This window comes from Neovison vison, chromosome 3 (genome assembly GCF_020171115.1).
Source record: "Neovison vison isolate M4711 chromosome 3, ASM_NN_V1, whole genome shotgun sequence".
In the NCBI taxonomy this organism is placed as follows: Eukaryota; Metazoa; Chordata; class Mammalia; order Carnivora; family Mustelidae; genus Neogale; species Neogale vison.
Window position 1 is genome coordinate 170,933,064 of NC_058093.1, and position 16,488 is coordinate 170,949,551.

General features: G+C 48.2%; 1 protein-coding gene across 1 annotated transcript in view; it reads left to right on the forward strand.

Annotated features, from left to right (window-relative positions):
* The window catches only part of NPC1 (NPC intracellular cholesterol transporter 1), a 49,309-nt gene that overhangs the window by 18,354 nt on the left and 14,467 nt on the right, over positions 1-16,488 (forward strand). The window contains exons 5-12 of the mRNA XM_044244395.1: positions 879-1,054; positions 3,856-4,023; positions 4,575-4,824; positions 6,809-6,882; positions 7,412-7,782; positions 8,994-9,220; positions 12,305-12,405; positions 15,226-15,328. Of these exons, the coding sequence (XP_044100330.1) occupies positions 879-1,054; positions 3,856-4,023; positions 4,575-4,824; positions 6,809-6,882; positions 7,412-7,782; positions 8,994-9,220; positions 12,305-12,405; positions 15,226-15,328 (1,470 nt within the window). The remainder of the gene's footprint in view (positions 1-878; positions 1,055-3,855; positions 4,024-4,574; positions 4,825-6,808; positions 6,883-7,411; positions 7,783-8,993; positions 9,221-12,304; positions 12,406-15,225; positions 15,329-16,488) is intronic.

The window sequence follows — 16,488 nt, forward strand, 5'->3', positions numbered from 1 at the left end:
CAAGAGTTCGTAATCCATAGAACGTGGTCGAAATCCGTGCACCCCAGGAGCAGTTTCCATTAGGATGGTGTAATTGTGGTTCCTGTGCTTGTCACGGGAAAGCACGGGACTCCTGAAGGCATGTCTGCTCCCTCACTAGATCAGGGGCATTGCAGGCTGGGACCACCCGCCCCGTTCTGTGTCCTTGGCTCCTGGACTGGATCGGAGTCGAGAGTGACTGCGATTTGGCTGTGCTGTGAGAATGCCCGTGTAATGAAGCAGCAGTTTCTGTAGATAACAGTGAATCCGACTGGGGAGCCAGTTCTGCCGCCCAACAGGTCAACATTAGGAGCTTCAACCGTGAACCTGAAGGAGAGCAGTCTGTAGTCCTCATGAAAACCCATGGCTTCTGCAGTGCATACAGTCGGAGAACGCCTCCGCTGTGCTTACAGCTTCTCCTCAAGCCGCAGGAAAATCCTCTTGTGTTTAGAGAGGGCCAAGGGATTACCTGGGGCTCGAAAAAAGCCCTTTACGTAGGAAGGTGAACATTCTAACGTGTGAGTCTGATTTTTCCCTCGTTTTTCTTTTTCATCAGAATTGTCACCGTGACGCTCCCTAGTCGCTTTAGCTTCAATACAAAACATGCTCATGTATTACAAAGCACAGAAGCATTTTTCTCTTTCTGAAATTACACCTGGACAACATATGTGTAGTACTTGGGGCAGTTTTTAAAGAGACCTCCGATTTTGGGTTGAGAATGTCTGGGTTTAAGACGTCCTTTGGTAATTTATTTGTCGTTTTATTATAAATTTTAAATGGTCTTTGCTTCTTGTAAATTGTGTTTTTGCTGGCCCCATTATCTGTGAGATCAGACAAAATATAGTTTACTTTTTCTTTAGATGTCCATCCTGTTTTTATAACCTAATGAACCTGTTTTGCGAGCTGACGTGTAGCCCCCAGCAAAGTCAGTTTCTGAATGTTACAGAAACTGAAGATTATGTTGATCCTGTTACAAACCAGACGAAAACAAACGTAAAAGAATTACAGTACTATGTTGGAGAGAGTTTTGCCAATGGTGAGTAAACTTCTAATTATTCCTTTTTTTATAGTTGATCAGGGCAGTGGATTTATTTGTTCCTTTCGGTTGTTAGCTATGTGAAAGGGATAATTTTTAATTCCGTTGGCCCATGAAACACGAAGTGTTGCTTCATGTGTATCTAGACTTGAGCTACAACCCATAAAACAATCTCTTTAAAGTATTTGCTTAACTCCTTCCTAAGTTTCCACATAGAAATTTTTAGGGCATGCGAGCTTATTTCTGTACACTTTAGAAGCCGTTAGAACTTTGTTTCTAGTGGATTTGAATCATGTAACTTCTGAGTTGTTGCAAAACTTGAGGAGAGGGTGTGGAAGGGAAAGTAGAGGAGGGGAGGTTTGACTATGAAGAAACACACTACCATAAGGGACAGTAAGCAGGTACAACAGCAGGAGAAAGGGAACTACAGCAACTAGAAATCATAGGACAGTCTGAGAAAGACCATCTAGCATTTGTTGAAAGTGATTGAAATCTAAGAGTTCTGATGTTGAAGTTGTTAAGGGCATTGAGGCTTGTTTAATACTGTGACAGTGGGTACGATCATGATACATTTGCCAAAACTCATAGAATGTACTGTACCTAGTGTGAACCCCAAAATAGACTATGGACTTTGGGTAACAGTGGTCTGTCATCATAGGTTTATCAGATGTAACGGACGCACCTCTGGGCACTGTTGATGGTGGCGAGGTTGCGCTTGTGAGCAGGAGTTATACGAGAATTCTGCCCAATTTTACTGTGAACCTAAAACTCCTCTTTAAAAAAAAAAAAATATTTGAGAGAGTGAGCAGAGATACAAATGGGGAGGGGAAGGGGCAGAGGGAGCCAGAAAAGCAGACTCACTGCTGAGTGGGACCCAGATGAGGGGCTCAACCTGAGCCCAAGGCAGATGCCCAACCGAGCCACCCAGGCACCCCATCTAAAACTCCTTTTTAAGAAGTCCATTAAAAAATAAATAGGGGCACCTGGGCGGCTCAGTCAGTTGGATGTCTGCCTTGGGCTCAGGCCATGATCTCAGGGTCCTGGAATCAAGCCCCGAATCAGGCTCCCCACTCAGTGGGGAATCTGCTTATCCCTCTCCCTCTGCCCCTCCCCCTACTCATGCTTGCTCACACTCTCATAAATAAATAAATAAATAAAATCTCATAAAAAATAAGTAATTAGAGGCACTAAATGCTAACTCAGAGGGGAATGGATAAACATTGGAGCATAGTCATAGTCTATAATAGAATAGTTAAAACTGTTAAATGTGTGAATTAGTTGTATCAGTCGAATGACCTAAAAAACTGAAAATAAGTTACAGGATATATGTAACATGTTTTTTATATTAAATAGTACTGCATATCTATGGATACAACATACCATGAAAATACATAAACGTGCATAGGAAACATCAAATTCAGGTTGTGGTTTACCTTCAGGAAGGGCAAGTATTCATAGGGAAGGGGTTCAGGGGACTTCAGATAGCTGAACTATACGGTAGGCCAATTCTATTTCAATAAAACTGTTAAAAAATCCATATATAAATATAGCATAGAAAAACTATAGAACTCCAAAGACTAGTCTCTTAAAAAGAAGTAGAAAAAAGATAGGAATTGTTTTAAAAGAATGCCATTTGGAGATTTCCTGACCAGCAGTGACAGAGGCCGGAAGGTAGTGGAATCCTCATGTTCCTAAGGAGGTCACTCCACCCAAACTACCTTTCAGGAGTGAGGGTAAAACACAATGAATTTATTAAGTTTCTCCTTAGAGTTTAGAGAAGAAGATCCTGGGATGTTTCTAACAAGTAGGTGTGCTGTCTAAAACGGGGTGTCTCTCAATCGGATGGGGGCCCCCGGTGTGGGACGAGGACCAGCAGGAAGCCAGTGGCACGGACAGTGAAAAAAATCACCTAAGGCAGAATAAAGGGGATAGAAGTCTGCACGGTGGGAGCGGGGGAGCAGCAGGCTGGACAGCAGGGGAGAGAGGGGCTGTCTGCAAGGAGGCAGTGGCTGGGAGCTGCTTTTAAAGGGAGGAGATGAGGCAGTATGGGGAGTATGGAACTCTCCCTTTGTTGGTATCCGGACCTGGTTGAAAGTAGCCCCACTGGTCACTTAGGGCTTGAGGGTAGGGGCCGGGTCACCTGCTGGCCCCTGGAGCAGGCCTCTGCTCCAGCCTGCCGCCTGTGGCCAGCGGCCTCTGTGGTGGGCACTGGTAAGTGAGTGTTAATACCGGACCCATTACGGCTGCTTTGTTATGTGCAAGAGGTCATTGACATTGCCCTCATTTCGAGTGTTGTCTTTATGTGCACTAAAACAGAGACAAAAGAGAGCAGTAGTAGGTTCATTCACACGTGGCCTCTGCCCTAAATCCAAATTCCTCCTCAGAGTTCCAAACTCTTCAGCGGTGGGGTTTCCTGCCCCAGATTTGTGGAACCAGCTTCACTGACTGCATAGACACTAGGGCTCTTGCTTCTCCTTCCTCAGCCTCCGCTCATTCTTCTCTGCAGTGGTAGTAAGACTTCCTGAGCTTCAGGGATCATGTAAAGCCTTTCCTGTGTATTTTTTATGTTTAAGTTATTTGGAATGTAGCCCAGCGTGTTGCTGGCAGGGTGATAAGTCTGTGTCAGGGGTAATCTCCACTCCTGCCCTGGCTGTTTACTGTCCCACCCACCGGCCAGGGGCTTCTGGGTGCAGGGCCGATGGCTGGTCCGCATTCGAGGTGCCTTTTGTAAGATCTCCCCCCCCCACCCCTTGACGAAAGCAGCATGGTGTCTCAGCCCTTTGCCCTCCTTCCTCTGCCAGCCATGTACAACGCCTGCCGGGACGTGGAGGCCCCCTCCAGTAATGACAAAGCCCTGGGGCTCCTGTGTGGGAAGGACGCCGGGGCCTGCAACGCCACCAACTGGATCGAGTACATGTTCAATAAGGACAACGGCCAGGCGCCTTTTACCATCACGCCCATTTTCTCAGGTAGACTCCCAAGCCCAGGAACCTTAATCTGCAACAGGAAGATAAACAAATTCAGGTAACTAGTTCCTGGACTTTCCAGGAGTGAGAGAGCTAAGTGGAACAGTCTCTCCCCGCCCCTGGTTAATTGAGGGGGCTGGCAAGGAGCATGGAGGAGGAGGAATTGCCTTCAGGTGTTGCTACCCAGTTGAAAGAATGAGTCCGGGTTTTTGTTTTGTATTAAAACAAAAAACAAAAAAACCGAAGCATTACAGAGGACTTTTAAGGAGCCCCACGATCCTAGTAGACTCGCTCCTCCATGGAGTTGTACCGTGGAATGTGGGGTGCTCCGACCTCGGGGACAAACCTGTGCCCGAAGTTATTGGCAGAAACTCACACTTCTGCAGGACAAGGCAGTAAAACCTCATGCAATCACAAAGCCTCCCGTCCTTTTTGCTCTTACGGTGGTGGTCCATGTGTCGTCTGTGTGCTTTGTCACTGGGTTTCAATATCATCGAATGCAGAATTTGTCGTTTGTTTCCCTGAGATATTCATTCAAGCCCATCCCCCTGCAGATCTTCCGGCCCATGGGATGGAGCCCATGAACAACGCCACCAAGAGCTGTGACGAGTCTGTGGACGAGGTCACAGGGCCGTGCAGCTGCCAAGACTGCTCGGCCGTGTGTGGCCCCAGGCCCCAGCCGCCACCCCCTCCGGCTCCCTGGAGAATCTTGGGCCTGGACGCCATGTACGTCATCATGTGGACCACCTACATGGCATTCTTGCTTGTCTTCTTTGGAGCAGTATTTGCCGTGTGGTGCTACAGGTGAGCAGTTCTGTGTGATCCCCAGGACGAGAAGAGCGGGGTGATCCAGGTGGCCCTTCCAGCTTGCGCCTGGCAGTTCTTGGTTAATGAGACCAAGAAACAAGTATCACGTGAATACACTCTGTGATTGTGTGTGTCCTGGGTTTAATTAGTAGGCAGTCAGAGGCCTGCTGAGGCATTTAAACATTTGAAGTTGGTTTCATGATTTATTCAGATCACTGAGTGATTTTTAAAGCACTGTGCATTAATCACCCATTCTTTAACAGCCCGTCTTAGCTGAATCTGATTGAAATCTGATCAAATGCAATACTGTCTACAATCCTTTTAGATTCACAATGAGGAAGTACATTTTCTTTAACTTTCATTTTGAAATAATGCTAGACTGAACAGGAGGGTGCAAAAATAGAGTTTATATGTATCCTTTACACAGCTTCCCCTAATGTTACGACTTCCCTCGCGCTCGTAGTATGTATTTATCAGGACTGCAGAAACAACGCTGGTGTAGCTGTATTAGCTAAACCACACACTTGGTTCAGCTACTACCACGAAAACCTTCCTCTGCCGCCCTTGTTCTATTTAGGACCCCACTCCACGTTCACTTTCTGTTTACTACTGTCTCCCAGTCTGTGACTGATTTTCTGGAGTTTTTTTATGGCCTTGACACTTCTGATGAGTCCTGGACAGTTATTTTGTAGAATGTCTGATAGATCTTTTTCCGATCTGATCTCGTGATCAGATTGAGGCTGTGTGTGTCAGTGGCAAGAGCATCACAGAAGTGATGAGTCTTTCTCAGCATCTCATTTGGGTGCCGCACCATCTCCCGGCACCTCCCTACGGGTGATATGAACCTTGGTCGCTGGGTGGAGAGGGTGTCTGCTGCGTTTCTCTCCTACAGAGTTGCCCCTTCTCCCTCTGGAGTTGATCAGTATCTGAAGGGAGATGGGTCAGAACTGGGTTAATACCTCGTTTCTCCTAAAACTGTCCACTGACTCTAGCGTCCATTGGTGGCTCTTGTCTGCAGCGGGTACTGCTGGGGCGTTTGCCTGGTGGTGATTTGGTGCTTTGGTGGTTTTGTATCTCTTCCGCCTTTATGAATTGGACTTACTCTGTACAGACAGCTATCCTTCCTGCTCTAATTAATTATTGATTCAATTATATTTACATCAGGAATTTTTTTTTTTTTTTTTTGGTGGGCTCTGTTCAACACTGCCATTTGTCCCGCTGCTCAGATGTTTCCAGTTTGGACCATCGAGAGCACCTTCTGGTTGACTCCTGTGTTTCGTTTTTACCTTGGCCCCACCTTTGTCAAGCCTGTCTTTAGTTTCTGGAATCACAGGATGTTCCAGACTCATCTTGTATCTTCCCTGCCCCAGCCTGGAATCCACCTATTCCGCAGGGAGCCCTGGTTCCTTGTGTTGGAGACTGATGTTGAGAACGATGCCCTAGGTGGTAGGAATGCACATTGCCGCTGCAGCGCTGTGTCCGCTGCTTTTAAAGGACCTAAAGTCTTAAACCTAAATGAAGGCTACAAGGTGAAACTATCCTTTGTTAATCTGTTTTTAAATACCTTGTAAGGGGTGCCTGGGTGGCACAGTCGGTTAAGTGTCTGACGCTTGGTTTCAGCTCAGGTCATCATCTCAGGGTCGTGAGATCAAGCCCTGCATCAGGCTCTGCGCTCGGTGTGGAGTCTGCTAAAGTTTCTCACTCCCTCTGCCTCCCCCACCCCACCCCCATCTCTGTGTTTTTGCTCTCCCACTCTATCTCAAATAAATAAATCCTAAAAAAAAACCTTAAATTTTCTCCTGAGACTGGTGAGCAGGACTTAGAACCAGGGAAGCAGGACGGCAGGTGGGGGAAGCCAGCAGTTAGGGAAGAAGAAAACAGAATGAGGAAGTTAGCTTCTAATGGGGTTACAGGACTGTCAGAAAAATAGCCTCATATGATGAAGGTCCCCTAATACTGCTCACATGCTTTTATTTTTCAGAAAACGCTATTTTGTCTCCGAGTACACCCCCATTGACAGCAATATTGCTTTCTCCGTAAATGCCAGTGACAAAGGTAGGCAGCTCTGTACTTACACGGATAGGATCGTGTGGGCTCGGGCGTTGGGGTCTCCTGCAAGCATTTATGCATCGGGTCTGGGCCAGGCCCTGTGCTTGTGTCAAGGACACGGCTGAGATCCCGACAGACCAGTCCTTGCCTCTGCGGCAGTAGCCGTCTGGTCGGGCTGGCAGACGGGAACCAAGTACCGAGTACCTACAGGAGGGTAATTAGGTACCGGGGCAAGAGCTGGAGGAGCTGGCGTAGCGGGCAGAGTGCGGAGTGCAGGGGCAACCGCAGAGCTAGATGGACCCCGCTGTGGACAGAGAGCTCAGAGCACGTACCCCTGTGTGGGGATGGCTGTCACCATGGGCAGGCCAGGAGGGTGGCTTCCTGCACGGGGAGGTGCTGAGGGTCGGGGTCGGGAGCAGCGCAGGATCTCCTGCCACCCCCTGGTGCAGGCTCAGTGCCCGTCCCCGTGTCGTTCCTACTCTCAGGAATCACTTGGCTCTTAACCTCCTGCCTCCCTTCCTGTCCGCTCTTGCAGGGGAGGCGTCCTGCTGTGATGCGCTTGGGGCGGCATTCGAGGGCTGGCTGAGGCGGCTCTTCTCCCACTGGGGCTCCTTCTGCGTACGAAACCCAGGCTGCATCGTCGTCTTCTCCCTGGCCTTTATCGCCGCCTGCTCGTCAGGCCTGGTGTTCGTCCGGGTCACGACCAACCCGGTGGACCTGTGGTCGGCCCCCGGCAGCCGGGCGCGCCTGGAGAAAGAGTACTTTGACACGCATTTTGGGCCCTTCTTCCGCACGGAGCAGCTCATCATCCAGGCCCCCCACACCAGCGCGCACACGTACCAGCCGTACCCCTCTGGCTCCGATGTGCCCTTTGGACCCCCGCTCGACAGAGGGATCTTGCACCAGGTAACGTGCTCTTCAGTCCCGGGAGCCCGAGGTTGTGCTGACCGGCTTTTCCACGTGGACTGTGTCGGAGGGGTCCACCTGCTGTGGGGTTGGGGCTGAACATAGTGGGAGAGCTTGAAGACCCAACAGTGGGAAGGAAAGGGGCTTTTCATTTACTTCTCAAGAAAGCAAATGGTGGATGTTGAATTTAATGAGAGCTTGACTGTAGACGGCTTTTGTATTTCCTTCACGTAGCAGGGCTGGGTTCTTTCTTGAAATCAAGATGCAGAGTGTATTTATAATTCACCTTAGTAAATTTTTTCCTTGGTAAGTGAAAAGGAACATGCCAGGACCCCAAGGAGTGAAGCCTCTTATGCTGTGCCGGGGGCCCAGGGAGGAGCTATGCTGAGCCCCCCGGCAGGAAATAAGTTATCCTTGCCTGAATGTGGGCCCCAGCCTGCATTTGGTAAGAGCTGCACTCGGATCAAGATCCATCCTGCTCTCTCACAGACGCCTGCAAAACTTCCCACTTCCCCTGGTTGCGCTTGCCTAGGAGAACTCCATCTCTGAACAACTGGCATCCTGCAGATTTTTTTTTTTTAATGAACGTTGCACAATCACGTGATCTTCCCTTTAAATACGGTTCTTGCCAACAGAAAGTGTGGTATCTGGAAAGAACATCAGAATGGTCTCAAGACTTGAACAGTCTTTTCTCTGCCCAGTGACTATCTGTTGCTTTTCCCCAGCTTGTTGCAAAAGATGTGTAGTGTAGTCGTTTACCTCCAGGAACGCATTCTCTGTTAGAAAGTACGGGAATGTACATGAATGAAGGTGGCACAGAGCGAGGCAGTAGGGACATTTTGTCGGTAAGGGGTAGTGTGTCAGGAGAACAGGGCGCATTGTCCCCATCTTCCCTCTGTGGCCCTGTGGTTGACCTCTGCAGGGAGGTGGAAGGGGGGCTGTTTGTGTGTCCGGCACTGAGTTCTGTCCTGGTGATGGTGTCCCCTCCCGCCTCTCAGGACGCCTTTCAGCAGGGTTTCTGTCCCAGCTGGCCGTCTTTAAGAGGGGGCCCCAGGTGCCGTCACATATGTTCCCACAGCATGTCTTAGTCCTCTCCCTTGCATGAGGAAGCATTTTCCCCAAATGCTTTTTACCTTCTGACCTGTCATGGCATTAGTCACCATCTGAGAGAAATCTGATGTGCTTCTGGCTTTGTTTTTAAAATCTTTCAGGTTCTTGACTTACAAACCGCCATTGAAAACATCACTGCCTTTTACAACAACGAGACAGTGACACTTCAGGACATCTGCGTAGCCCCGCTTTCACCCTATAACAAGAACTGCACCATCATGAGCGTGTTGAATTACTTCCAGAACAGCCATTCCATGCTGGACCACGAAGTAGGCGATGACTTCTACGTGTACGCAGATTACCACACGCACTTGCTGTACTGCGTACGGTACGTGGTGGGAGATGGTCATTCCTTCATCCCCCTGACCTAGGGGCACTTGCTTTTACTACACGCTGTTGTTGGTGCCAGAGATCAGGCAGCAAGCACACAGCATGGCCCTCCCTGTGAAGCGCACGCTCTAGTGGAGGGAGGCCAACACCAAATAAATAGGACAGATGCTCTGATGCTGGGTAGAGATGAGAGCTTTGGAGAAATTAAGCCCGGCAAGGAGACGAGTGCAGTGGGGTGTGCTGCTTTAGATGGGTGGCCACCGGCTCACACGGAGAGGAGAGGAGGGAGCCTGTGAATATCGGAGGGGAACGTGTTCCAGTGACATGGGCAGCAAATACAAAGGTCCTGGGGTGGGAGTGTTCATGGCATATAAGCAAGGAATGGCAGGTACCACTCAGCATTTAACTCATGCCTGGAATGATAACGCATAGTTGCATCTGCCACACCACCAGTGCTATCACAGTAACAAAAACAGAGGCTTGTAGTGCTTTTTCTTGTCTTTCAGATAAGAATTTATACCATGATATCAAATTATTTTTAAAATGTTGGGGCATTTGGTGGCTCAGTTGGTTAAGCATCCAACTCTTGATCTCAGCTGAGGCATGGAGTCTGCTGGAGATTCTCTTCCTTTCCCTCCCCTTCCCCTCTACCCCCTCAGTGCATGTGTGTGCACACTCACTATTGCTCTCTCAGAATAAAATGAAATACAATGTGTGGCGTCCCCTTGAGAAGTGGGGGTAGGACTGGTGCACAGTTTAGACTGGAGGGCAGTGAAGCTGCTTCCCATTGGAGGCCTGTCCAGCGGGGCAGGCTGCACTTACCATGCACATTAGTCACAGTGCTTGGTGACCTGCGGGGTGATCTTCAGGCCTGTGCCTGTAGCAGGGAGAGCCGCCTGCCCTTGGAGGCTGCTGTCCCTGAATGCCCTCACGTGGCCTCGAGACCATTGTTCAGCCAGCCAAACAACCACCCTGGCTGTTGGGTCACCTTGGGGACAGAGAAATTATTTCTTGTCACTTTTTTAAAAGATCTGTTTATTTTAGAGAGGGCAAGAGCGTGCACGAGAGTCGGGGGAGGTGCAGAGGGAGAGAGACATGGGGTGCAATCTCACGACCCTGAGACCATGACCTGAGCCGAAACCAAGAGTCGGATGCCCAACTGCCTGAGCCACCCCAGCGCCCCATGCCTTGTCATGTTCGAGTGTGCTGTCAGCTAACCACGTCTCTGGAGACAGCCACTCTTGACGTCGGGTCTGGCCTGGTGGCCTTAAGCTCTGTTCTGTTTTTATTCCTGGGACGTGATCTTGAGGTAGTTAGGCTATGGTTGCTCTATTTCAAGGAGGCCCCCTCTAAAAATCTGAGCTCTCCCCATAAAACACTGAGTGCATGCTTGTGTAGACTACAGCAGCATTCTCCACGGAATAGATGGAACAGGACAGCCATGGGTAGATTTGAATATTGACAAAAATGAAATATTCTTTAGTTTTCATATTTAAAGGAAAAAGCTATTTGCTTCCTGTCTTGTAAAATGTAGGTCAACAAAATTGTGGCAGTTAGGAATGCAGGAGACTAGTGTTTTTTCCACGGCGGGAATGTAGTTCAGTCGGTGCAGAAACGGTGCGGTGGGCCGCGTCACTCCCACCCGCGGATCTTTGCTCCTCTGTGTCTCTAGCTCTCACCTCCCTCCCCAGCTTTTCGTGGGCCTCCCCCCAGCCCTGAGGTCCTATGGGAATGGCCATCCCGGCGTACCCAGAACCAAGCACAGATCTCCTTCCCATGCACACCCCATGCGGTGTGATGGCACCACCTCGACCACTTACTCCACCTTGAGGCTCTGTCTCGCATCCTTCCTCATCCTTACCTCCCTCCCTTATGGATTTTAGCCTCTGGACGGGCTCTCAGATCCACGATGTGGCAGGGTCCCGTGTGTGGGGGCTGCTGGGACTTGGCAGGGACTCGTCCCTGTAGCCTGTTTGCCCCAAGCAGGTGGCCTGACCTCCAGCCGGAGCCCATCAGCCACGGGCTCTGAAGGGCCGAGCTTAGGATCATCAGTGAGAAGCTTCCTGAGTGCCCGGCAGAGGTCTGGCTCAGGATGCGTCCTGGAATGCTGGTCCCCCCACTGGCTGTCTTCACGGCACCATCCTTGCCTGGACCCTTGCACAAACCTGATGGGCTGTGGGGGGCCTTTTTGCCCCTTTCCTTTCCACTTCTAGACCCCCTTCCGTTACCTTTCTAGAACAGCTCATGGCATCCTTCTTCCCCGGGCCTCTCATTCCCCAGTGCCTGCAGTGTAATAGTCCGAACCATGCAGCAGGCCACTTAATCTTTTTTTTCACTGTCCCTTTCCCTTTCCAGCCCTGGCCCTTCCCTCAGAAGTCCTCCCGTTTGTGGGCACCCCAGGCTCTAAACAGGACTTGCGTGGCTTCAGACATGGCTGTCTTGTTCCTTTCTTCTCCTTCATCCATTCTCACTCTTCCCATGTGGCGGTAGTGGGAGCACCCTTAGCCCCCTCATCAGGGGAATCGTCCCTTGGCCTCAGAGACCCGCTTCTGTACAGGCCTCCTCTTTCTGGCGGCAGTCTTCCCCGTGTATTAGCTGCTCCCTGCTCCGTGGCATGCACCGCGTGGGTCCTCCCGTGTGCACCATGCCGTACTGACTGCCTCATGCTGGGTTCGCCTGCCTCTCGCTCGCTGATTCTGAGCTCCCAGAGGCAAGTACCCCATTACCTAAGGAACCACAGGGCCCATATGGTACCTAGGATATCATCGGTGTCTTCAAATGTTTGTTGTGTAAATGTTTAGGTCTCGGGCGCCTGGGTGGCTCAGTTGGTTAGGCGACTACCTTCAGCTCAGGTCGTGATCCTGGAGTCCTGGGATCGAATCCCTCGTCGGGCTCCTTGTCCTTGCTCGGCGGGGAATCTGCTTCTCTCTCTGACCTTCCCTTCTTGTGCTTGCTCTCCCTCTCTTTCTCATTCTCTCTCTCAGATCAATAAATAAAATCTTGAGAAAAAATAAATGTTTAGGTCTCTGTGATGTTTTGGGGCTTGTTCTAACTGGGAGGTGTTTTCTACACTCCTTTGCAGGGCTCCTGCCTCTCTGAATGATACCAGTTTGCTCCATGACCCTTGCCTGGGTACGTTTGGTGGGCCAGTGTTCCCGTGGCTTGTGTTAGGAGGCTATGATGGTAAGTAAGAGATGCTTCTACTTTTCCTACTGGGTGAAGTAGTCTTGGTTCTGTCAGTAAGAGTCCGTGGTAATTACAGAGATGGCCTGGAGTGAGCTGTCGTTCTAGTTCCCCATCTCTTTTTTTTTTTTTTTTTAAGATTTTATTTATTTATTTGACAGAGAGGGATCACAAGTAAGCAGAGAGGCAGGCAGAGAGAGAGGAAGGGAAGCAGGCTCCCTGCTGAGCAGAGAGCCTGATGTGGGACTCGATCCCAGGATCCTGAGATCATGACCTGAGCCGAAGGCAGCGGCTTAACCCACTGAGCAACCCAGGCGCCCTAGTTCCCCATCTCTTAACTCCCAAGTGTGGGTTTGCTTTGGGCTTTGGCTTTGGGGTGTCTTCTGGGCATAAAAGAAGTGAATGGTGTTCGCCTTCTTAATCTCACACTTTGGGAAGCTGTCACAAGCCAAGGGCTTTCCCCCGGAATAGTGCAATGGTACACCTCCACACAATTCATTGTTTAGTTTCAAGGACTTCAAGGAACCTTTAGGGAGTCTGTGGACATCAGGTTAGGAATATCTGTGGGGGTGCCTGGGTGGCTCAATTGTTAAGTGCCTGCCTTCGGCTCAGGTCATGATCCCAGGGTCCTGGGATTGAGCCCCACATCCTGCTCCCAGCTCAGTGGGGAGCCTGCTTCTCCCTCTCCCTCTGCTTGCTACTCACCCTGCATGTGCTCTCTTACTCTCTCTCAAATAAAATCTTTAAAAAAAGAAAATGGGAGAGAGATGATATGTGAGATACAGGGAAGAAGAAACAAAGTTGTTCTGTGTTTTCCTCCCAAACCAGTTGGTTAGGAATTGAGACACTTCTCTAGAGGAAGGAGCAGTGGGTTTGCCCTTTGCTGGTTGGTTCCTATAGCACCTGGAACAGACTGTATCAGGTATGACGGGGTCATGATTCAGGTGACACCTTTGGCATCCGAAGCCGGATTATAGGCAGCTCAACAGGTTTTTCTGCAGTCCAAGGAAGAGGCCAATTAGATGTTGTTCTCCTCACCCTATAGGAGGGGAGAAGTCCTATCTATATTTAAATTTTACTCTGCCTCATAAAGCGGCACTTCTGATGGGTGGAGATGGTGTCACCCACTGGCAAGCCACAGCCATCAAAATTAAATTTGATTTCTACCTTATTCCTTCCATCCACATAAACTCCAGATTTGTCAAAAACAGATGTATAAGAAATGAAGCTATTTAAGATCTAGAAGAAAGTATGGGAGGAATATTTTTTTAAATAATTTTAAAACAGGGAAGACATTTCTACGTGAGACACAAAACCCAGAAGCCACAAAAGAAAACATTGATGAATTTGACTACGTAAGAATTTTAAATTCCTATGTGGAAAACAAGCATCATAAAGTTAAAAAACATTAAAAAGGGCAAGTAAACAAGAGGGGGAAGAAAAGCAGCACACATAATGGACAGTGTATCCTTAATATATAAAGGTCTCTTATGAAAAAAAGAAAAGATCAGCAACGCAGGAGAAAAGTAGGCAAAGCTATATGAAATTTAGCAAAAGAAAAAATACATGGGGCTGTTCATTACATGGGGAAAATGCCCAACCTCACTCCTGGATAGTAAAATGTACCTCACTTCAGTCTTTCTATCCAACACAGGGTCAAAGACCTAAGAGTCTGATAAACCCTGTGTAGGACCCCATTGTTAGGGGAGTGTAAGTGGTTCCTAGAATGTAAACTCAAGGCAGGCAGGGATTTTCCTCTCTTGTGTTCACTGATACATATCCAGAGTACCTAAAATAATGCCTGGCATGAAGCAGGGTCTCAGTAGATGTCTTGTTAAATTAAAGAAATGAAAAAAAGGATAGCCTCTTTGAAGGGCAGTTTAGGCGAATTTATCAAAATTGCAGTTGCACATACTTTTTGATTCAGTGCTTATACTTGTAATAATTGATTCTCCACCTATCTACTTTACACATGAAAAATATTTATCAGATTTTTCTTTTGTTTATAATCCTAAAAATTGCAGAAATGTCCATCAACTGGAGATTGGTTAAATTATGCAAGAAAATACAATACAGCAGAAAAAAAGAAAGAAGCTCTTTATGTCCTAAAATGGAGTCCTTTCCAATATATAAATGAAAAAATGTAATGTGCAGAACAGTGTGTTGCGATTTGTGTCATTAAGAAGAAAGGTTGGGATGCCCGGGTGGCTTAGTCGGTTGGGCGTCTACCTTTGGCTCAGGTCATAATCTCAGAATCGAATCCCGTACTGGGCTCCTTGCTCAGCAGGGAGCCTGCTTCTCCCTCTGCCCGCTGCTCCCCCTGCTTGTGCACGCGTGCTCGTTCATTCTCTCACAAATAAATGAATAAAATCTTTTAATATATATGTATATATATTTTTAAAAAAACAAAGGAAAGGGCAAGAATATAGGTGTTTGCTTGAGCATGCCTGGAGTGTCTCTGGAAATATTTCAGATGGTGGGGATGAGAACTAAGCATAGAACGAGGCCTGGGGAAGGAGAGACTGCACAGATCTTTCTGCTTGAAATTTTTACCGTGCACATGCTCTGTAGTTAAAACCAAAAAAAAAAAGAATTTACTCATCCTGAATGAAACTGCCTATGTCAGATAGAGCATCCTTTTTATTCATTAACTGAGCTGCATAGACACGATGTCCATAAACTGGTTTTTGTTCTTAGAGCAGTCTACAGCCCCATGAAAAATCAGTCACCTTACTGTCTCGTGATTTTTCCCTTGTGTTTGTCTAATTTTCTGCATGCTTCTCATCTTCTGGATGTCCCATTTTTTTTTTTCCATTCTAGATCAAAACTACAATAACGCTACAGCCCTTGTGATTACCTTTCCTGTCAATAATTACTACAATGATACAGAGAAGCTCCAGAGGGCCCAGGCCTGGGAGAAAGAGTGAGTTGCTCTTTGTTCTGGGGGAAGCTGGGCGCGAATAGAAGGCACTAAAACCTTGTTCAGCTAAATTAACCAATAGCAGATCTAAATCATTTTTTTCCCCCCACTTGGTACTAATAATGCAAAGAAAAGAGTCTGTAAGGCAGTTCATCCACAAACATTGTGTGAGTAGATAGCCCTGCACAGGGACGCCCAAGTCTCCGGACGTGCGGAAATGTTCTGTGCACCCACCTCTCCCAGCAGGCCACCAGGAGCAAGGTGGATGCACATTAATAAGGGACACGCACAGTAGGAAACCCTGCAGGGACTAAAGAGAGGGGAATGGATGGTCAGATGGCTCCAGATGTAGGACATAAAAGCTGCCATCGACACAGCTAGGGAAGTTCGTGTACATGCTGTTCATCCTAGAAAAAATCTTAGGCACGGGACCCGGGAGATGGTTAACTGTTTGTAAAGCCTAGAGAGCAGGACAGAGGGCCGAGGAGGGCAGGGCATTTTGACCCTTTATACCTTTCATTGCTTTTTGTTTTGACAGCTTTGTTGGAATATAAATCCCATCCTGGACATTGCACCCAATTAAAGTGTGTGATCCAGTAGCTTGTAGAGTATTTGCGGCTATGCAGCTGTCACCACAGTGAATTTGAGATCTTTTTTGTTTTTTAATCTCAAAAGGATTAATCTCCTTTAGCTGTTACACCCCATCCTCATCCTCCCACCTCCCAGCCCTGCACAACTATTCATCTGCTTTCTGTCTCCGTGTGTTACCGTATTCTGGCCGTTGACATGAATGAAAGCACGGACAGGGACTTCCGTGTCTGGCTTCTTTCACTTGGCATGTTTCCAAGGCTCATCCAAGTTACGGCGTCTATCAGGGCCTCATTCCTTTTTATGGCTGCATAATGTTTCATCCTGTGGCTGTGCCACGTTTTTATCCAGTCTTCAGCTGATGCACATTTGAGTGGTTCTAGCCTTTTGGCCATCACGAATTATGCTTCTGTAGACATTCACATACAAGTTTTTGTGTGAATTTAAGTATGTTTTCATTTCTCTTGGCTATCTACCTAGGAGTAGGATTGCTGGGTCATACGTGACTCTCTGAAGAACTGCCAGGTTGTTTTCCACGATGGCTGCAGCATCGTGCATTCCCACCAGCCTGTATG